The 24310-nt window shown below is 31.2% G+C and overlaps 1 protein-coding gene across 13 annotated transcripts in view; it reads right to left on the bottom strand.

Moving 5' to 3' along the window:
- Positions 1-24310, bottom strand: part of LOC128988605 (collagen alpha chain CG42342-like) — a 323334-nt gene that overhangs the window by 8113 nt on the left and 290911 nt on the right. For 11 of the 13 annotated variants that reach the window (XM_054410032.1, XM_054410043.1, XM_054410044.1 and 8 more), the window contains 11 exons: positions 23489-23578; positions 22376-22420; positions 21332-21358; positions 20033-20071; positions 18478-18582; positions 15952-15996; positions 15004-15066; positions 8077-8103; positions 6948-7001; positions 4289-4315; positions 775-810 (listed from right to left, as the gene is read on the bottom strand). In XM_054410032.1, coding sequence (XP_054266007.1) covers positions 775-810; positions 4289-4315; positions 6948-7001; positions 8077-8103; positions 15004-15066; positions 15952-15996; positions 18478-18582; positions 20033-20071; positions 21332-21358; positions 22376-22420; positions 23489-23578 — 558 coding nt within the window. The remainder of the gene's footprint in view (positions 1-774; positions 811-4288; positions 4316-6947; positions 7002-8076; positions 8104-15003; positions 15067-15951; positions 15997-18477; positions 18583-20032; positions 20072-21331; positions 21359-22375; positions 22421-23488; positions 23579-24310) is intronic. The other 2 variants (XM_054410034.1, XM_054410042.1) reach the window with 2 other exon arrangements.

Genomic DNA, 24310 nt, shown 5'->3' with positions numbered 1-24310 from the left:
TATATAGCAACCTCAATTTTACCGCCCCCCAAAATTTGCTGCCCGAAGCTATTAACTGTAGGTCCCTTAGTTGCCATTAGCTGTATGGGCTATTAATTAACAGCTATGTCTAAGGAATGTCGGCCTTAGTCACTAACAAGGCTACAAGATCGCACCACTCATCCTACACTCATCTTCATTCATACTTGGCTTAAAATACCTACTATGTATGGTTGCCATTTCATTGAACAGTATTAACAGTAACCACCGAATATTAAAAATTAACTGTACGGCAACAAAAATAAATCATGAAACCAATTTTTAATCCAAGATACCGAAAGATTTACTGGCCAAACATTTTCTTGGTAAGTTACAATCATATAGCTTTTAAGACCTGATGGTTTAGATTACCAATGTAGTTTATAATATTAATCAACATAATACAAAACATGCAAAACATTTTAGAAATATTATGTAGCCTACCATAGGAATAAAACTTGGTTTATATTGTGATAGTTGATAAACTTTGTAAATTAATACTGTAATGTACATCAATTTATTTTGAAACCAAGATTGACCACAAAAAGATTACATGGACTAATTTAATTCTCCAACTCGTGAATAATCATGCGGGTGAATTTTTAATGCAGTGTTACAAAACCGAGCTTTCTGTAATAGTTTGTGCATTTTAGTGCGGTTATGAACAAAATATAAAATAAAAAGTGCAGATTTATAAAAATATTCGTACATTTTATTAGCAAAACATAATTATTGAAGTTTGACTTAGGTACTTACCGCTTCACCTTTTGTGCCTTTGTCTCCCTTAGGTCCCTGAAATTTGAAAATGATTAGTTAAACATAACAATCAAGAGTTTAATTGCAAAGAAAAGGGGATGCAGCTTTTGTGACTACTTTTCTGGTTTTGAAATTCACTTAATAGAATTTATTTCTGGTAAAAATTCCTCTAAGGCAATACTTTTAAAATGTGCTTTTGAGAAAGATGTGTATGTAAGAAAACAAATATTTTAATTAGATAAACGTAGCTATAGGCATCTAATTATGATAATATTACTTTTTACCAGTAAAACCATTAAACACAAACTTTTAAAATTCAATTAATTATTAACCAACCCACCATTTAAAAAAATATTCATGTTAAAAACTCTTACAAATTATGGAATGAAAAAACTGAATAATTCTATAGAAATTGCATTCAAATACAAATCTTCAAAAAGTTTGTTGGATAAAGTCTTAGTTTGTTATGATATGTGACAAAGATTCAAGAAAGATGAACATTCGACATGCCTTGCATAGCAAAAGATTTGAAAAAAATACAAACAGATAGTATGTAACAGCATAATTTCAAGAAATAATAAAACATAGTGTTAGCAAATCACTCAGGGAAATACTTTTGATGCAATAAAGTCATCTTAATTTGTTAGTAATGGCAGGATTAAAAATGTAGAAATTAAAGTAAATAGTACAGAAACACACATACTATAGTATACAATATTCATACTACTTATAAATTGTTAATACATATTGTAGCCTAGCAGTATATTCTTTTACACATTAGAAATTCTCTCAGTGATAATTGTATAATATAAACACTACTCCTATGAAAAGACATTTTTTCAATAATAATCTAATCTGTGATATTGAATAATAAAATACAGTTTAGTTTATAGTGTAAGATACCTACACAATACCTGACTTTAAAAGAAAATACCGCTGATCATAATATAAAAACTGCCTACTTTTTTTATTCAAACAATTCTTAATAGTTTCCAAATACAGTTTCCATAATACAGTAATAAAAAAATTAAATTGAGCCAATAATATGATGCAATATGACAGAAAATATGTATAACCATAGGGGAAAGTGTCTTTTCAACCCTCGCTCATCCACCTTGGCTTCACATTGATCGTAAAACTTGAGCTCGGGTGGAAAAGAGTCACTTCTTTACGGGTGTACAATAGTGATGAAATATACTACTTTACACACCATCAACCTAGTTGCATCAAACTGGAGGATAACTTATTGTAAGCTACAGAATATATATATTTTTATGTAAAATGTCTAAATGAACCATTGTAGTATAAAATAGTAACACACACAATGAAAAGCTCTTACACTTTTGTCCTTTTAAGTGAAAAAGATTGTTTACAGCAGGTCCATCTCCATACATAGATTGTATGTCTAGTCACTATCAAGTAGAGTCAACAGTGTATAGTCAAATTGAAAAAAAATCCTGGATAAAAGGCATTGAGATAAAATTTAAATTTACATATTTTTAGATTCTAAACTTAAATTATACATCATATTTTGAGGAAACTTTAGGTTTTGTAATACTAAATGTAAAGCGAATATTAAACAGAATGTATTTAAATACCATAACTCGAGTTAACCAACAGTAACCTTCCGTATTGATAGAAAGTGAGGGTGAGAAATTGTATCATATATACTTTTTTAAAGCCAAATTATTGAGTAAAAATATTAAAAAATATAAGCCTTTTTTACACAAATCAACAAACTGTAAGAACAATGTTTTGTGCCTTCTACTCTATAACCTTACAAGTACATTTTACTTCTCTGATATAAACAGTTTTATCTAAACATTGTTTCCTCCTTCCCTAGTTCTTTTTTAGCGAATTTCCCATATAGGGAATAAGCTATTACCGTAGTACTCATGGTAAGACCTGGACGCGGGACCGATTTTTTTTTTCATTTTGAGGTCCCTAGAGGCCAAAAACACCATCCGTTCAAATTCATATATATATATCTAATATATATATATATATATATATATGTGTCCGTTAGCACGATAACTCGAGCAAAAATGATCCGATTTTAATGACATTTGGTACAAACGTGTAAACCTACGTTTATTCGAACGAGTTCGCGATCCAGCATGATCGGACCATGGGAACGGGGGTTTACGGGGGGTTTTATGGGGTAAAAATCGGTTTTTTCCATTTTTGACCCAAAAAACATAAAATTTAGCAATTTCTTTCCAAACCATTTTGTAGAGCTTAAAAAACAAATAATTTAGTATATTGAAGCGTTATTATGCGCCTAATGGTTACGGAGAAAATTCAAAAAAATTGTAAATTTAAAATTCCCATGTTATTCTTATGGAGAATAAGTAAATTGTTGTAGTTTGCTTGTTTATGAACATATTTTGATCACGTTTGGAAAATGTTTTTATTTCTTACTAACTATTAACGTTTTACAAAAAAAAAAAAAAAAAACAGTTTTACCCTCCCTGATGCAGCAAACCTAAGTACTAGTTAAACTAATTCTATTTAAATAGAGAATAAATGTTATATTTTTAAGTAGACATTTCAGTGTAAATCCAATCAGTCAAATGGAAATTCGCTTAGTCTGCAGGTTTGCTGCGGCGGGGGTGTTTAAATACATGACAAACATAGTACAGTGATAGTAATAATAACTAGTTTCATGGGAAGAAAAATGTATTCTAAAACATCTTGAAAGGTATGAATTGTAAATTTCAAACCAATTTGAAAGCAAATTATCAATTCTACAAAAATAATCTTGATAAAAATATAATAAGTTTTACTAAGTTATGAACGTATTAATTGATGTATGCTTTATTTGAGTAATGCATAAAGTGGACAGATTATGCAAGATAATTTGACAGAATTATGACAAAAACAAATAAGATAAAATGAGATTATCCATACAATTTGGATTCTTAGTCACCATCAAGCTACAACTAGATATAGTAAGCTACAGGTGCAATAGTAATATTAAAGATAATATATGAAACATTGTCTTAGATAAAAATGTTACAATACAGTACCTAATTTGAAATATGAAATTAAATAACAAAACAACTTATGTATTTAATGTTATTATATACAACAAAATAAAAAGAACACTCAACAAGGTAGACAGTAAACAATAACACTATAATGTTTATTGTAACAGCCAACAAGCGAGAATCATGCAAATGTAAGTCTAAATTTCCATATTCAAATAAACACAATTTACACTAGTTGTTGATTGTGTGACCTTTGCCAAATAATGTTGTGTGGGAAATAGGGTAAATAGAAAAAAAGTTTGTAAAAGTGTTGATAATACATTTTTTATTAGTAATAGAACATGCATAAGGGTTGTTTTAATTCAAATTAATTAGGATACTAAACAGGAATTATTTTACCCCCCACAATAATTTTTTTAAATAAAGGTTTGTATTGATTCCAAAATATTAATTGCTTATGCATTCACAAGAAAGCTCGCTACTGTAGTAACATGCACAAAATGCAATGTAATTAATTACAATACCTCTGTACCGGGTATTCCATCAGTACCCTAAAATAGAAGCATGGTTAGTATAACACTCACAAATTACAATTATTAATGTAAAATGTTATTATAGCTCTGGGGAACACAGTTAAATAGTTTTAATAAATACCAGATGATAAAAAGGTTATAAGGTTTGCTGAATGTTAATTTTATTATGGTTACATTTATTCTGTGTTAGTCACCAATTTATGTTATTTAGATTGATTTATTATTAAGGCAAGGCTATGCAGTATGGACACAACAAGACTATACGTCAAAGGAAAACTTTATGATTATTGAATGTTATCAATTATTTTTCATCATTCTGTCCAGAAAACATCAGTGTTTTGTTCTCTAAATCGTTCGAAAAACAATTGTTTTCGGGTAACAAATAGGGAACAGAAAAAACATGGTAGATTTTTTGGTTCAATAACCTCACAATTTTATTATTACATTATGGAAACGCTGCTAATTACACGATTTTAAAGTTGTGTTTGTAAACAACAAAAAAGCAAACATTGATGACAAATATGTATGACCTCAAATTGTATGGTCTAATTTTGTAACAATTAGAAGGTATGATGAACAGTAGTTTTATTACTTTTATTATTACACTGTACAGTATGATGAAAATAGTTGTTCATCACTCAGAGCGAAAAGTGTCTTTTTGGTACTTAATCATATTTCCAAGCTTGGCTGCGCCTCACTTGTAAAACACTATTGTGTACCAAAAGAGCCATTTTCGCTCCTAGTGTTGAAAGCTACTATTCTTCTTATAAGTAAAAAAACTAATTATTAAAAAAAACTGCAAAACAGTCCAATAGCAATATATCAGAACTTATATATTGTTAAATAAGGAATTTAGTAAATAAACCGATATTCTATAAGTAGCTAACAAAATTAACCAACTAATAATGGTTTTAATATACAAATTTTAAAGATGATTTGAGGTTTTTGTTCCAATGAATGTTAGTGACCAAAGTTAAACTCCTATTAATTAGTTAGACTCCCAAAAATGTACAATCTCCCATGCATTTCCATTTACTTAAAAAAACTTAGGTAAACAAATTGAAGTAGTACACAACCAACCAAAAAGAGATACTCTTTTACATACTCACACAGGGAATAAAATATAGCTTTAATTAATAAAAATTGTATGTACTCTCAAAATAAAATGCTTTTAATAGAAGAAATGTAAAAAACTCACAAGCATTGGAAGTTTACATGAACTAAATACATGAAGAAGTAGAACAGCTAGTATTTAAGAAGTTTTACATTTGTATCAGAGATGTGGTATAGAATTCTTTTGTTTGTGTATGTAGAGTAATTTGTGTGTCTAGAGCTTTTTGTTAGGTGAGGGAACCGATTGCAACGTAGCAATAAACTATTTGCAAGAAAGCTTACATGTATAGAAATGATCAACATACATTTTATCAATGAGAAAAACAAAGTTTGATAGGGTAACGCCCTACGTTTACTACAAATAGGCACAAATATTTCTCCCTTATGTCTCCTGTGTTGTTGGGCTACAAGTTCATTGCACATTGTAAGCTATTTTTTTAACTCTAGCCAGAGGTGGACTCACCAATTTGCTATTCATGGACCAGGGCAGATTTTTTCCACCCAACCTATTACAAGGGGTGCAGTAGACTCCCAAAGTTTGACTAGTTCAATGTAAATCTGACTTTCCGAGCTTACCCAGAATTCCAAATCTTATAATTCAGTTTAAGTTTAAACATTAAAGGTACGCGCGCACAGCGCCGTCACGGCCGTTACCGCCTTTTTCAGGGGGGGTGCGCGCACTGCGACGGCACGGCCGGCCGTCACGGCCGTCACAGCATTTTGGACTGATGTATTTTGCAGTTGAGTTGTTTTGCTGTGAGCATTGAGAGTGTGGGAGCTATGGATATCGACGAAGACGTGGTGGTAGTTGGATTAATTTTAGGAGAAGAGGAAGAGGAAGAGGAAAGCGAGATTTTGGATACATAATATAAATAGAAAACGACTAGGTTTTGGTGAATGTCACACATTATTCCCCGATCTTGTAGAGGACGATGACAAATTTTTCCAGTACTTTAGGATGACCCATGAAAAGTTTGAATGTCTACTTCGATACCTAGAGGAGAGTCTTTCTAGACATTAAATTCCTTGGAGTCGTTTGTGACGTCCGTGCCGTGGGGTGCGCGCACTGGGACAGCACGGACGTCACGGACGCCGCAGAATTGTCCTGAGATTCACTCCTCCGAACTTTCTGACAGACGTCGGTGGCGGCGGTGGCGTCCGTGACGGCCATGCCGTCCTAGTGCGCGCACCTCCATTACATTACATGGGAACGACTTTTGGAAAAGGCCGGCCGTGACGGCGCAGTGCGCGTGGGGCTTTACTGGACCAAGACTCGGCTGAAAACTGTGACATCATCAATAACTACTGTACTCTACAATCGTGCTACACTTGCATTATCTTGATTCCTCTTTTTAATAATTATAAGGTACTGTATTTAAAAGAGGATTTATTAACCATGATCTCTTGTTTACCATTGGTTTTATAATCATCAAAACATAAAATGAATATTTTTTGCTTTCAAATATAACTGGGACATGAATCAAACAGCATATCCTGTGAATACTCCTCTGGTCTAGCTACTTGGCTAAATACTCACAGGCAGTCCGGGGTCTCCTCTCTCTCCTTTAGTTCCAGGTTCACCTTGGCCTCCCTAAAATACAAAAACATTTCTCATGAAGTGAATTTTAAAAGGCGAAGATGGACATAAAAATGCACAACACCATTAATAAAAATGTTCATAATATGGCATAAAAACAATTCAGTTATTTTATTTTGAGGAGCCCTTGAAAATTATTTATCATTATGGCGACATAAAATAGTCTCAGTTACCGAGTATCATAGCAATATGTATTTTCATTTTCACAACCTCTTTCTACATGGTTAGGCAAAAGTCTGGAACCCCCCAGTTAACATTTTAACATGTAGTAGGAAAACCAAACTCGGCACATATTTACAACATAAGAAATTGCGCTTTTTCATCAAAGTTACAGCTTTGCCCTAGCCCCCCAAATGGGGTATATTGGGGACAGCCCTAAATTTTCCAAAGTAAACACCTATCATGTGACCCCTCATTTTAAAGGGTTTATCAAGAGAAATTGAATGGCGCAAACCAGAGGTCAATATCACACCCCTAATCAAAATGGCAGCCAAAAGCAATCAAAATTTTAATTATTTAAGATGAGCAAGCAAGATAAAGTCTGGACACCTCCAGTTAACTTTAAAATTTAATATTTTAATACCAACCAAAAGGTGAATTCTCTTTTTTTATAGAGGTATGCTGAGTTTAGTTTTCCTGCTACATATAACCTGTTAAAAAGTTAATAGGGGTTATTTCAAAATAACTGCCATTTTGATTAGGGGTGCGATATTGACTTCTAGTTCATGCCATTTAATTTGTCTTGAGAAATCCTTTAAAATGAGGGGTCACATGATAGGTGTTTACATTTGAAAATTTTGGGCTGCCCCCAAAATACCCCATTTTGTGGGCTGGGTCAAAGTTGTAACTTTAATTAAAAAAGTGAAATTTTTTATGCTGTAAATATGTGCCGAGTTTGGTTTTCCTACTGCAACGCGTTAAAATTTAACTAGGGGGTTCCAGACTTTTGCCTAACCCTGTATATTTAATTGGCTTAAAATGACCCCGAGTTATTGAAATCTACGTTGATTTCATGTGTGGTTATCAAGAGTGGTTAAAATAAAATTTTTAAAATATAATTAAAGCCTACCTTCATTCCATCAAGTCCTGGAGGTCCCTGTAAAAGATATAAAACATTAGAATATTTATATACACAAAAAATACATTGTGAAAATATAAAAACTTAATACAAACTTAGGGAAAACCTATGGATAAATTTATTGAAAAAAACATGCTCAGGCAACCAAATAAGCTGCAAATTCTGTTGCAAAAGCCATTCTACCTGCATATATATATATGTTTCGTAACTGCACATTAAAACTCCATTGTAAAACTAATGTGATCAAATGTATTTATACTGCATAATTTAAGAGCTAAGGTATATAAAGTCAGCTTAGTTTTATAAAATTTTTATTCTTTTAAAATAACATAAATATGGGTTGATATTTTTAGATATGGTAGGGCCTATAATTTATAATATGAGTTTCTAGTAAACAAATTTGTTACATTCAAACAAAACCAAAGATTTTTTAAGCTGTTTTGTTTCACAAATATTTTATTGTTTACAGGGTTATAATTTATGTACTAAATTGACATTTCTGAGTAATATTTAAACATTAAAACACTTTATGAATTTTAATGGAACATGTTTTACATTTATTTTATTTATTTATTAAAAATTTTATTTTGATTTATGATAATGTTGGTATGTACCATCGTCAAAGCTAACACCATAGAGATACCTTTTGACAATGGGTTACATATCAGGATTTTAAATCCTTATAGTACCTGAATTAGTAATTTGGAATCATATAAAACTGCCATTCTCAATATAAAATTTAATTATAATGCAATGCAACATGCAATTCAAATAGAGCAACTAAGACACGAGAGCAAAGCTTTGCTCAGTGTACATAGAAATAGAATGTCTAAATAAACTTTGAATTGTGTAAGTTTATCTTAATAATAATATACGTTAATATTGTTAAAAATTAAAATGTAAGATTGCAGTGAAACGGTCCATGCATTTTACTGCAGTTAAATCTACAAATCTATGAAGTATTTTGATGTAAAAAGTGTTTATTTAGTAAAAAAATATAATTAATAGTAAAAAATTAAATGATGTTAGTAGACGTTTTTTTTCTACTATTTATGCTGATTTTAGAACTTATTTATTGTATCTTTACAAATGTAGAACGTGTTAATGGGGTTGTTATCATTGTGGAGCTGTTCTTCATATTCATAATGGTTGCATAAGTCCAAGCTGTTTTATTTCCTCACAAAATGTATTCGTTATACCGTACATTGTTGTAGAATTTGTATGCATAATATGAAGTCATACAGAACCTCTAGCTGTCCCCTCTCTACATTTTTTCACTTTTAAATGTAAAGAGTTGCCGTTACACCAACTAGAAGCATAAACTAAAAATAATAGCACTGATTATACTATTATATAGGAGTTAGGTGTACTATTGTTGGTTATTTTATAAGTGCCATGTAGTTTGATATTGTAGTGTCAGCTGTCAACTGTATTGCTTGTGCTGCTATCTATCAAAGCTCTGTTCAACTAAGTCCAGCAACCTTAAACCACAGAACTGATGCATGAGGCTTTGTCATTCTTCAAAAAATAAATTTGAATGTTTCAGAAATGAATACAGGAACCGGCAAATAATGTATTATGTGAATTGGTTTAAGGTGCTTGTGAAATTATAAATTATGTTACACAACTTTATAGTGTACGCAAACTGTAGAAATTAACCAGCAGTGATTTTATTGTATTGGAGTGTAATGGAATAGCAGATTGATATTTAAAACAAATAGAACCTGGAAATAACCTGGAGCAATATGATAAAATTAAACTGTTGTTAGTTTTGGATTCAGTAAAAAAAAAAAAAAAAAATAACATTGCGGTGGCACAGTATTAAAAAAATATAAAAACTTAATTAATGATTAGCATTTTACTTGTTTAGTGAAATTATATCAATGTAAAAAATTAAATATTCTAACACTTTTTGATTGGCAGTCTCCGATGGGACCTGACAAAATACTTTGCGTTTTGTAAAAGTTTACTGTGGTCAACATCAAATCAAGTTGAAACTATATTTTACCATGCATAACCAATCAGTACTAAACCTATAATCAGATTTTCTGTTTGCCTTCAGTCTTAATAAACTTATAATAATTATAAATTGATATTGCATTTTGAATAGTTATTCTGAATATGTTATTCTGAAGAGGTTTGATTTGATATTTTGTAATTTTGTTTTGCCAATTAACTGCAAAATCAAAACTATTTGATCTTGAAAAATATGATGACGGTTCTAGGGTCTACAAAAATGCAATACCTTGGAATCTTGAATCCAACATGAAAATGCAGGTGCATGAATAGTTTGCAAAATGTGTGATTATTCTATTCCAATCTCAAGCATTCTCACAGCCTCACAATGCAACATGAAATAAAAGATTATCTATACTTACAGTGCTTCTTCAAACTAATCATGATAAGCGTTGTTGGTCTCTACATAATAACATGTAATAAATGTCCCACAAAAGATTCATTAATGGCTAAAGTATAAAGTTTGTGAACAATTAAATGGTACATGAGAGTAAAATTAACTAGGAACAGAGGGCTTAGGTTATTGAAGAATCAGAACTTATTCAAACTCTTATCCACTCATGTGAATTAGAACTAAGTTTGTATAGCTATTGAATACTAATTGATACTACCTGTTGATAATAACCTATAACTATATATAGGTGTTTTCAATGTAAGAGGTGACTTTAACGACCCTAACAACGACATTAAGAATTAATACAAAAATTCACTGTTGAATATAAAGTAAAATAAGTTAATATACCAGGTGTCCACAAAGTAATGCACCCATTTGGTTTAGTCCCTGCAACCATAACATTGGACGGAGCAAACTGCTAATAATTTTTTTGTGAAGAATAACACTCCAAGCTTTATTTTAGAGAAATTTACGTTTATTGTGCAACACTGTGTGGTACTGTTTGTTGTTACCCATTGTTAGCAAATTTACACACGTTATCCCAGTAGGGATGGAAGAGAAATACCAATTCACTGGCCACCACAAAGCCCGGGAATGAAGCCATTAGATTTTTTCTTTTGGGGATACGTTAAAAACATTGTTTACTCCGAGAAAATCAGGAATGTCATCAATCCAAGGCAGAGAGCAATCCAGGCTGTGACTAAGGTAATGTTGTCAAAAGTGTGGGAAGAGGTCGATTTTTTATTTGATCTATGCAGAGCAAGGAACGGAGTGGAGACTACATCAAACTTTTATAATATGCAGACCACTTGAGAAAATTATCTTTGATGAGCTGTATTTGTATATAATGTAAATATAACTATGAATACAATATTTAGCTTTAAAGTTGGAACATTACTTAGTGGACACCCGGTATTTCTATCCACCGAAAAAGTCTAAGAATCTGTAAAAGTTTAGAATTGTTAGGAAATTTAATTATGATCCAAAACTATTTACATCAATTATTAAAAATTATAATTTGTTTTCAGTAACTTTGATTATAAACATTAGGGTTTATAATTTAATGTAATGATGGGAAGAAAATATTTTCTTTATTCGGGCATTCTTATGCACTCATAGTTCTTTCTTCCACTTGACTTCATACATTAGTCTTTAAACTTCAATGGTAGTGGATTGTGGTACATTTACTACACTTAAGTTTAATTAACAAATTAGTGGATGTTTTTTATTATAGGTAAGAGTTATCAAATGAAAATACATAATTGTGTATGAGTGAATCGTCTCACTGTATGTATTTTTTACGTTTATTACAATTAAATATGCCCGGCTTTCTCATTTCCAAAGAAAATCTTTATTGAAATAATTTAATAATAAACTCTGATATTAAATTATAAAAGTAATTTTAGAATCATAAAAATAATTAAAACGATTTTTGAGCAGTAGCAATAAAATAATAACAACTAGAACATAAAAGTAATCACAAACTAAATGTGGTATAATAAACACTATAGCATAATTTATGGTTTGCTTAAAAAGATTGCTATTTTTCAGTAATAAAACTATTACAATTTTATCTGCATCACTCTTTAGGGAATACTTAAGTGATGGACTGGGTACTCAAATAGTTACATAAAATAATTTACACAGGATATTTTTGGAATTCCGTTTCTTTTATTTCTCATACTGAAAAAGTTACATTTTAAACCTCATAGAAGACACCATAAACGTTTTTACTCAATAATGTAGTCCTTTCTTCAACAAATCAAATAAATTTTACATTTTATGAAAAACATTTACAGGTAAAAAAAGAAACTAATAATAGCTATAATGTCAAAGTACATATAATTACCTGGATTTTATATAAATAAAATATACTGGAAATACTTTAAAGTAGCGGTTTTAACAGAAAATCAATTTTTGTTATTATAAAAGAGTACTATTATAAAATACAAAATTGCAAGCCAAATGGGTAGTACAGCCAAAAAGCATCATGCTTTACAATTACTGGTGACTTATTTCACACGGAACAACGCCTTAACCCTAAATTACGTTTATACAAACACTAAAAACTGCGGCAGTACTTAATCTAAGATACAGTTTCATTTTCATACAATAAATATATAACAATCATAATAATATATTACAATATTTAGTTGAAAGTACTTACAAAAACACACAAAAATATCTAAAACGCTTAATATTTATATTATTATATATACCATAATGAAAATAGCATTATATATTAAATTTTTGTAATGAAGTCTATTGTTGGCACTCATAACTAGGCAGCCAAATGACTTAACTGCAACACTCAGATCCGACACTTTGTACATCGATGACTTAACTCTAGTGGACTTTAGGTTTGTAAGTACTGTGTTGAGTAAATAGGTTTGTACCTACTAAGTAATTCAGTACAATATTACAAAAACCAAATAATCAATGAAAACTGGTTAACATTACGAAAATAAATATGTTATTTTGTAATGTGTACATTTCAAATGTAATTAATATTAATTTAATATTGATGTGAACACACCTACATACTTTATTACAATAATATTGGTAAGGTACTATGATTAACTGAAAAAAAACCAAAGAAGCTGATACCAAGAAAAAGGTTAGATAGAAATTTGAATTCATGCACAATATTTTATTGCATTAAAAATAATAATAATAAAATTAATAATTATTAATAATAAGGCTAGCTACATTTTTGTATACCAACCAGGTATAAATAAATTTAAAATCCCTCCCATCTCAGAAATCTTTTGACTAAGCCAATTGTGAGCACTTTTTAAATCTATATTAAAAACAATTCATTGTCAACAAGAAATTAAAACTCAGATCTTCGTGAACAGTAAAAAAGTCGGCTTCTTCTGTACTGAAATATGCTGCTACTAGAATCACAAAATATTAAAAAATCTGAAATTAACGATCACATAAAGAAGTTTCCAAGAGATATCCGTAGTCATTTTATCTAAATTAATTTGAATTCTAAGACTGAATGACAAAAACTGCTTATTGGCATTTAAATGTTTTTGCAATTTTAGACGTGGAAAAAATGCAAGACCTATGATTGTTTGATCTTCGTGCTAATTTATTTATAAAATATATACTGTAGTATAAAAACATATTTTTTAGATCTTAGAATATTGGCTTTTGATCCAAAGTAAAGACAAGTTTTTGCTTCACAACGATTTGTATTAAAAATGATTTGGGGAAAAATTCTTGCCAGGAAATGAAATGAAATGCAAATGAAAACTCTAATATCACATCAGTCTAATATGTCTAAGTCAACCGATGACAGAATTACAAAATTCACCCTTAGATTATGTACATATGTTCACTAATTTAAACTTCAATAATTTTTTAATGAATAAATAAAGTATAAATAAAACATTGAACTGCAAAGAATATATCAAAAATATTAATTGTGTATGGTTGATAATGTAAATATGTTATTTCAACAAGTCAAGAAACATTATGAATTACATAACTTTAGTGAGTATAAAGTACATAATCATAAAAACATTGTAATTATTTTTCATAGGAATAGAAAAAAAATTCAAAAAGCAAATTCAAAAACATTGTTTTGTTAAAATAAAGTAAAAGTACATATTTTCTATTGAGTAGTCTGCACTACTGTATAATAATTTAAACTTTTATCAATACAAATAAGAATTAATGAACTAGTTCTACAAATAAGTTTGACTTATTTGTAAAACTTAATTTTTGTACTTGAGTTAACTTGAAACAGTACATGAGTATTTGAATAAACAATGAATCTAATGTCTAATATAGAAACAAACCCTTGTATCATATGGTTAAAAGAATCAACTATTCCATCTCTCAATTTCGAATTATAGATGTGCTTAAAGATTATAATGTATAGGGATAAAGTGTTTTATTTTATCTCAAAAAGTAATACTTGAGAAACATCTTACTAAATCCATCCACCTTTAATCAGTAGATTGACACAAACAAATTTATGACACATACTACACACAATGAATTCATAATTTGAAATAGCATATAAACATTTATAGTTTCCCAAACTATTATAGTTACAATATAAAAACAATATGAAACAAAAGTACAATTTTAACCCTTAAACCAAGTAACTTTTAAAATTAGAGATCAATAAAGAAACTAAATATTTCCAAAATAAGTAAAATAGTACAAAAATATGTTGTAAAAATTAACTAAAATCAAGGTTTAGACAAAAACCAAAGACACAAATATACTTGAAACAAATTTAGGAAATAAATAAATCAATAAATTAGACAATGTAGTTTGTGCTTGTTTTCAGTTGTCGATCAATCCTCACCAAGACTAATTTAATCTAATATCTACAGAACAGTTCCAGAGTCATCTTCACTAACGCTATTTACATGAGATCGCGTGTAGCACTCACACCGTTAGTCATGTTAGTCCACTCATCGGTCACATCAGCGTGGAGTTAGTGGTTAGCTGATGTTAGGTTAGGTTTAGGAAAACGGAGGCCTTACCATCTGTCCGGGCTTGCCTATGTCACCCGGCCGACCCGAGTCGCCTCTCAGCCCCATGGGACCCTATGGGAAATCAAAAGTTAGAAAAAAGGGTTAAAAAACATGTGGACATAACGATAGTATTTTTAACCTGGCACCCTCGCTAATAAACAATATACGATGACTGTTAAAATAGTAAAGAACAATTGAAATAAAATAAAAAAGTGGCATAAGAGAAAATAATTTAAAGAAAAACCAAAATACTTCTTTTCAACATATAATTGTCACAAATTGATTTACTTATAGCGGTGGACAAGTTTTGCGATTTTTCCTTTGACATACTATTCCCTGCTGCTAGTGAGCTCAGTCACTCAGAGACATACAATTTTGGCTCGTACCGTAGTCGTTATCAAAGCGATATATACTGCATACCGTCTTTTTTTTACAAGTGAAAGTCATTCGGAGCAAGTAATGGTCTGTAGGGTAGTTCAAAGAAAATTTCCCATTTGAATGAATGAAGAAGATCTTGTGTATGATTCGTCGTGTGAGGTGGGATATTGTCATGCAAACAAAAAATGGATGTCAACTTTAGTTCTGCCATTTCTAAGCTGAATGCACCATTTTCAAACAGAACTTTGACTTACTACGCTATTTCAATACACTTCTCACATTTTATAGTAAATTTTCATGATCTTGTGGCCAACAAAAACCGTAAGATAGACCCGCACCTCACAACCGGCAGGACTTTTAACTAAAGCACACTTAGTAAACTGTAGTATTGAAACAACGGGCAGCACATGGAAAGCAAATTGAAGTCAATCCTTCATTTTACTAAATACAAAGAGCTGTATTTCCTGACTCCAACCAACAGTTTGAGTTTGTAAAAACATCTATTGATCAAGGACTGCAACAAAAAGTCCCACTAATCAAGTTGAAAAATAAATATTTTAACATTTTTAATTTACTTACTGGTAGTCCCATGGGTCCAGGATCACCTTTTGATCCTTTATCTCCCTGAAAAAAAAACCAAAACAATGAATGTTTATAATATTTATTGACTCTTAAATGCTTGGATTTTACTTTAATGGCCTTAGAGGGATGTTCAACTGCATTAAATATTTTACAAATACAACTTACCGAAGTTGTACAATAGTCCAAAAAATGTGACATTACACCCTAAGAGAAGAAAGAGATTAGTAGAAGAAAGCTTTTTTTGTGATGCATTTTATATGTACAGTAAAGTTTACGAGCAAGTGTAAATCTCGACAGTGCTGAATTTACCAAATCCTTTTTTGTGTGCGAGCAACAGGCAATCTATTAATTGTAAAGGATTTGAAATTGACAGAGAAAACCCCCCTTTCAAACAGAGAGGGCAAAGCAATCCTCTTGATAGCAGACTAGATGTGGTGAATTGTCAACGCTCTGCAATGTTGATCTCAAATATTGGTTTTCAAAATGAATGGTGAGGTCACAAGATTCCTGAAAACTAATTTCCCTCAACAAGATAAGAAAGGAAAACAATCCTTACTTTTTCCACTTTCAAGATATTCCTGACACAGCAGAGCACATAATATTTGTCTCACACCCCAGTGTTACAACTTCCACACATCCCTAAAAATTTGCTTTAAAAAAAAAAATTAAAATATCAAGGGACAATCTCATTAACATTAGTTATGTATTCTGCACTTGGAGCAGTAGCCAACAGCTACATAACAGAGTACAAGTTTATTTTTGACTAACTGTAAGAGCTAGTCTCTCAGAACTGAGGGATTATTAACGGATGCAAATACCACACATCCACTATCATTAGATGAGTCAGTTGTTGATGGTTTGATACAATACCTATTACCTAGCTGTCCTGGACTCTAAAAATTTTAGTAAATATATTAGATTTACCTTTGTTGTTAGAGCTCTGAGTTCTTGAGTAGGTAAATGTTTGTGTCGCCTATGAACTTTGCCAGCTTGAATGCCATCTTTAGGGATCTTCTTGTTAAGTCATGATATTCTTATCACTCACACTATGGTATATATTTAAAAAAAAATTTACACAAGTGCGGTCGGGTCGATCGGACAACGACGAGTGACATACAGGGAAGTCATCGCAGGAGGTCTTTCTTCCTCCATTTCATTTCTCGGACTAGGGTGTTGTTTAAAGTAGAGGCATAGACTAACCAACACAAGTAGATTTCTCATCCCATTGTAAATTTTGAAGCACATTTTTCGTGTCTAGTTCATGTACGCGACACTGGGTGCTAGTGTCGACGAAATTTTGTTTCTATTATTTTAGGGTTAATTTCTTGATTTGTGATTTACTGTTTGGTTATACAACTAGGGGACAAGTTATTGTTTATGATTAGATTGTATTATTTGGTTAAACCTTGTTTTAAATGAGTGTAATAAGGGGAAACAAATTGTAAACAAAACACAACCTCTACATATACCGTACAGAACTAACAATAAAATTGTCTTCAGCTGTTCCATAAGGATGAGAAATCTACTAAGGGAGTATGTTTATCTATGGTAGAGGCCTACTATTAACTGACACTTTAAATGTTTTTTGTGCGTTATGTTTGTGTATTTATTTAAATGTTTCTTGACGACTACATCATGGATGAAACATACTTGTTAGGAAATTAAAAGACGATGCCTGAATAGGTGAAACATGTCGTGAGTTTTACTTACTACAACATTTGAACTATCGACGTAAAGGCATGTACCTTATATTTGTGGAAAGTAAATAAAAGAAACGTCTTATAACACTTAAAACATATATTTACCCTTATATTGTTACTCACAAGACGGTAAATATACAAAAAAGATGGTTAGTGGTGATCAATTGCGATTGGACACTCCAATCATCATCAGACCCGAATGTTTCGTCTATTGGGTCTGATGATGATTGGAGTGTCCAATCAAAATCTATCATCACTTACCATCTTTTTTGTATATTTACCGTTTTGTGAGTAATAGTAAACGTGTAAATATATGTTTTAAGTGTTATAAGACGTTTCTTTTATTTACTTCCTGTAAACTTAATAACATGGACAATGCTTATCAAGAAGTTACTTATATTTGTCTAATTAAACAGTTCAGGGGCTACATAATGAACAAGAAGACCCCTGAAGACGCCACACAGGCTCTGGTGAAATTCATAGGGTGACACAAACACTCAAGACCTCTTGCAACAACAACAAAGGTTAGTCTAATATAAGTCAAATTCTTGAAACTGGGATGGATAAAAAAAAACCATTTATAAATGGTCCTGTCTAAGGTACAAGCTGATCCTGACTAGTAACAAAAGCTGTCATCTCATTCATCCCCGTCACATCACACACTCATCATTCACTCATCTTTGCTTTAAAATACACATAGTGTGTAGGTGTTGTAGAATTATATCTAATCACTACATAGGAAACAAATCTAGGAAGAAAAAACAAAAATTCTATATGATCAGTAAAGGAGTTGAACTAAATCTTATGCAGACTCTACACTCACTGGTTCTCCTTTGGCACCATCCATGCCCCGGTCTCCCTTGATTCCTGGAGGACCTTGTAGACCTGGAACTCCTGCGGGGCCTGGTGGTCCAGGGGGTCCGACTACCTGAACATAAAAAACATTTTGGCAAGTTGGCTTTATATTTCTTAGCTTATTTATAGTACACAATTTATGTCATAACTTTTTATCTCCATTAAAGATCTGTTGTTATATGAGATTTTACTTCAACTTTTGCCCAATTGTGAATAACAGTTACGGCGCTCTAATACAGTAGAGTGCCAATCGAAATTAAATTAAATGAAATAAGTTTATTTATTCCAATTTCATTACAGAAAGATAAATAAAACAGGGAGCAAGATTAACTAGTAAAAAATTAATTGTCGGATGAATCTGCCATACTTATGGGATAGGCCTAAATGCGCAGGTGCCTGTGTGACGGCCTGGTTGTTATCAGTCTACGTAATTTTAAGGGTAAAAAAACTGAATATGATAAAGTTTTTTTTTGCCTTAATTATTTGAAAGAAAACTTAAATGTGGTTGTGAGAATGTCGGCGACGACAACCAAAGCCAGCTCAATCAAAAGAAGACATTTAGAGGGCGAGGGGGTCGAAGGGTCAAGGATTTTTAGTCAGGGTTAAGTAAGGTTTGGTCTAATCTAATCATAACCAAATCGGAACTAGATCCCATACGGATGGTTGAAAATCCATATAGTTGGATTTTTATATTAGATAGTGGCACCAGGCAGACAACTTATTGACCCCCCCCCCCCCACAATCGATAGGAAACTACAATAAACTTGTCTTTTGATGACAACACTGGGGCACAATAAAATATGTACCCAATTGCAGCAAACTGAAAAAAAACTGCAGTGAACTTTATTTTTCAGGTCAAATTAAATTGTGATGATCCAGATTAGCAACCCTAGATAGTTTCAGTTCTGGACTAAAACTGGATTCCTAGGATTCCTGGATTCAGTTATGGATTCCTAAACTGCAAGAAATGGCCAGATTCATGTATGATCCCTCTTAATTTACCCTGCAAGTGTTATTCCACTGAATTCAATAGCTTTTATTTCGTCGGATTAATATCATTAGACTAAATAATGGATATTTTGCCTACTTTAGAATAGTTACACCATTGACTATTGGATTCAAAGCTTTATTCCATAGTCTGTCTTGAGATTAGAGTTTAGCTCTGGAGCTTTATAATGAACAGTGTTACTCATTGACTTAAATTGCACAAGTAACATTTTCATCCTGTAAATTTGATCGCGTAGACATTATTATTGTCTTCTAAGTTTGTAGCAAAGTCTCTAGTAAGATCATCATTGGAAACCAATTAGTTTTAGAGTGTTGAGGGCTTGTACCATAGAGGCATATTTAGAAACATTGGCATGTTTAGCCACCATCTTGAATCAACCGGGTAGATTGCTAATTTGGATTTCTGAAGAACACACTGTTTTAAACATTTTACTACAAAATTTATGCTGTTATTTTGATTTAATAATATTATCTTAACCACTGATATTACAAAATAAAAGTGTAAAATTACTTACAACTTCCGCTCCTCCGATAGAGTCGAATGTGCCATCTCCCTGTAAAACAACATTCGGCAATATTAATAAAGAAGAATCTCATCAAACACGTCTAGTCTGTTGAACATGTTTTCAAATCTATTGGTTGAGTCTTTATATTATTAAAGAGTGATAATAATTAATTGTTAACTATCTGTTAGGGGTGCAAAGACTAAACATATTATAAGAACATCTAATGTAATAAATTCCTCTTCTGAACAAAAAGGACCGCACAAGCGACCCTGGCATTCATGGCTTGGAGACAGGGACAGGTTAGAGAAATAAAGTATTAAAGTTTATTCTATAATGAATTATTTATCCATTCCTTCTGCAAACGAGATTGTTGATTTTGTTCATTTCAGGAGTTAAGTGTCTCTTACTTTTATTAGTCCAAGGGATGTCCATGCTATTAAAATGTTTCAAGAATATTCAAAAGTAATATAATCAAATAAAGGCTACACATCTAAGAACTAATTTAAAGCTTACTAATCGTATCAACGGTTAGAGCTTTTACTATTTTGAACAAATTATTCAAAACAGTATGAAGTTAACTTATTAAATCTTACCTGGATAAAGCATAATGAATTACATGAGGCACTGGAGGCTTTAATACAATAATATGCATTAAACATGAACTACATTTCCAGTAATGGGATTCTATTTATATAGGAAACACAGAGGAAAATGTCCTTTGATAAAGATATTTAAATTATGTACTCCACCTCAATAGCAATCAGGTAATGTGAGACATTAGGTAAAGTAATATTTGTATAGAGTTAGTTATAAAGTTTGTAGAGATTGTTATACAAATTATAAATAAACCAACTAATGAATCTTTGAGAAAATCATTTGCTCTTTTGTAGACAATTATATTTTATGAAGTCGAAAAAAATTTGAAAATATGAAGTATAAATCATTCTACAATCATGATACATTATGAATGAAAAATATCATACTTAAAACTGTAAGGGAATATTAAAACAAACTACACTATTCTTGTGTTTTAAAGGTAAACATTTAAAATGTACTAAAAATATACCTAACAACCATAATTGAAAAATATACAGGACAAATTCACTATGCCATTACAGGAAGTATATTGCCTTAAAACATTCATATAACTCAACAATAGCAATTGAAAAAACACATTATACATTATCAAGTGCAGCAAGTAATAAAAAGTACCTTAAATTATATACTTTTGCAGCTTATACCTCATACAGTATGATAAAGTGTTCATTAATTATGTTACAACTAAAGTGTATAGATATTTGTATTTACCTGTCTTCTTCTGAGCTTCTTATATTTCTGTACGCAGAAAATGACGCCAGGAAAAGAAAGAGAAAAAACATATTAGAAGCAACACAAGCAAGGTTAATGATAATATACAGAAATAGAAAACAAAAATGAAATATACAGCTTATGATTTTTAAGATTGATTTAGATTGTAATGTCCATACCAGAGATGTACTCAGATTGTTAAATCTGAGAGAAAACCTGGAATGGTGTTCTGGAACATCTCATTTAACATGAAAAAGCAACTTTTAAAAGGTCTCAAAACTTCTCAAGAAAATGTCTGAACAAATTCTCATGCTGATTATTGTTTTTGTTTTTTTTTATTGGTCCAAGAACAAAATTGTCTGTCTCTATGGTTTTGGAAGATATCAGTAAGATGTAAAATGGGGTTACAGTCTCTGATAGGTTGATAGGTTTCAGTTCAGGTACAACACTAAAAATTATTGGATATACCTAAAAATAAGTATATAATAAACTATGATGTAAAGTATGTACTTCTACAAGTAGTGTGAAAAGTGATGTTGAACTGTTAAACCTGAAAAAACACATTTTTTATTGATCCTTCATCCTTCATTTGTCAAAAAGTATTTGAAAGGTTTATTTAATGAATTTTATACACACATAGAACTTGATTCTTTTAGTTTAAAACACACAAAATTCTAAATGTGGATTTAAATTTGTTTAAATCCTCGTTCATACTTGGCTTAAAATACCTACTTTGTATGGTTGCCATTCCAACAAAAAGTATTTAAGTAATAGGCTTAAAACAAAGTTTGTTTAATTTTCATAAAAAGAACATGGAAAACTAACCAAATAATGGAGAAGAACCAAAATCAATTGTATACTCGTAAATATTGAATTTCATTAAAAATTAAGATTAAGTTGGAAAATATAATAGGTAAATATAATTGAAAAGGGCTTGAGATGTGATGTCACTTCACTTAATTGACAAAATACCCTTTGCGAATAGCTTAGTTCATTAATTTGTAAAATTAACATGGAACAAGGAAGTTATGATGAGCAACTCACCGATTCTCCTTTGTCTCCCTTGTCACCCTTCTGGCCTGGATAGCCCTGAAAGAGACATTCATTTAGATTCAAGTTCAAAAGACCCAACTAATACAACACTTGAATATACAAAGTAAATACAAAATTGTTTATTTATTCAATTAATAGATGAAAAGTTTTCAAGTTCAACAAGCCAAACATTTTGCCACCAAAGAGTTGATTTACACTTATAGTTTTAAGTTTTTGTTTGCTTTTTATTTGAAAAATTCCACAAAATAATTTGATAGTTAATTTAAATGAAAATTGAAATTAAAAAATGAGAAACAGAAGATAAAGACGCCATCGCCTATTTTATATTATTAAATACACAGCAGTGAACAGTCATAGAAGTATTTTACTAGGGTGTAGAACAAAAAGATTTTCCCTTCAAAATAATGTCAATAAAAAAAAAAATAAATAAATAAAATAGCTTAAAACTAATAAATAAATATTTGCAATTCTAACTATATTGATTACTTTTAATCTGTATTTTCTAGATTTGATTACAATGTTGATGATTTTGAAAATATCTCAATAAGGTGTTCACAAGACTCCTGTGTTTTAAAAAGGTTTAGCTTTATCTCTTAGTTATGGTTACACTTAGAACTTTTTACTGTACATCCAAAAAGCTCAACAAATTGACAGAATGTAGTGCTGGTGTTCTAAATATCTTCAGTTAATGTGTTAAAGGGTACATGTAATCATTACACCCTTCACTATGGATAGAACTAGAATATTCCTTCCTGTGTTAAGTTTGTAGCCAGTTTTAGGAATGAATGTAGTTAAATGAGCCACAGACAGAGTGTTCTCATCAAAAATAGTGATTATTGTATAGTATATTAATTTCACAAGGCCATTTTGAAAGAACAACGTATAGTAAATCAAAGTATCTTTTAAGTCACATTATACATCTTGGTAACAAAATTTAAGGGTGGACATATAATTTTAGACTACAACAAACTACCTTTCAGGCTTATTTCATTAACTACATTCTTTTCAACAAAGAATTAGCTACTGCTGTAGTGTAAATAGATGAATGAGATGTTTACTTCCAAAAAGTCGATGATTACTCTCTAAGCTCTCATCTACACTTACAGGAGGTCCAGGTAGTCCTGGAGGACCCATCAAACCCGGGGGTCCTATGTCACCATAGTCTCCCTTCTCTCCCTTTGGTCCATACTGACCCTGCAATCATCAAAATAGATCAGAAGAAGAATATTATAAAGCATGCACACAAAATTTAATATACCTCAATAGTAGTTATATCATTATACCTCAAGCATAATTTAACCTGTTCCCGGTCAAGATCACTTTCAGACTTAAAAAAGCTCAATGCAGGAAGCACAATTGTGTTTTGACTTTGAATTAGGTTAGATAACATTCATAAGGAGCTAGTTGAAAGGTTTAGTGAGGATGAAAATCACTTCACCAATCAGGGGTTTTTGAACCAGCCCATAAACTGCCCTTTTCAGAATTTTTATATTGGACACTTTATGTTGCCAATGCTCCAAATAAAATAGTAATTTTCTATGGTTCAGATACATTAGCAATGGGATTAATATATTTAAGCATATACTTATATAGGGTGGCTGAAAAGTAACTTGCACCCCCCCCCCCCTTAACTTTTCAACCATTTGAGATATTCTAAATCGGTTTGCGGCAACCTTCTTAGATATGAGGGGCTACAATAATTATGGTCAATTTTGAAAACTTTGCCCTTAGGGGTAGCGGGGGTAGGGGGTTGCTCAACATTTTCAAATGACAAGTATAGCCGAGTTTGGTATAATTTTACAGGTCTTGACGAAAAAAACAATTGACATAAAGAAAACAAAAATCGGCCAACTAATAACAAAATGGCGCCCTAAAACGTATCAAATCCAAATAACTATGAGGGTGGCTGAAAATTAACTTGCACCC

The sequence above is a fragment of the Macrosteles quadrilineatus genome, unplaced genomic scaffold (assembly GCF_028750875.1).
Source record: "Macrosteles quadrilineatus isolate MER2022 unplaced genomic scaffold, UCM_ALF_1.0 Scaffold_3__2_contigs__length_128488019, whole genome shotgun sequence".
In the NCBI taxonomy this organism is placed as follows: Eukaryota; Metazoa; Arthropoda; class Insecta; order Hemiptera; family Cicadellidae; genus Macrosteles; species Macrosteles quadrilineatus.
Note: the sequence above shows the minus strand (reverse complement) of the source record. Positions and strands in the feature narration are given on the sequence as shown.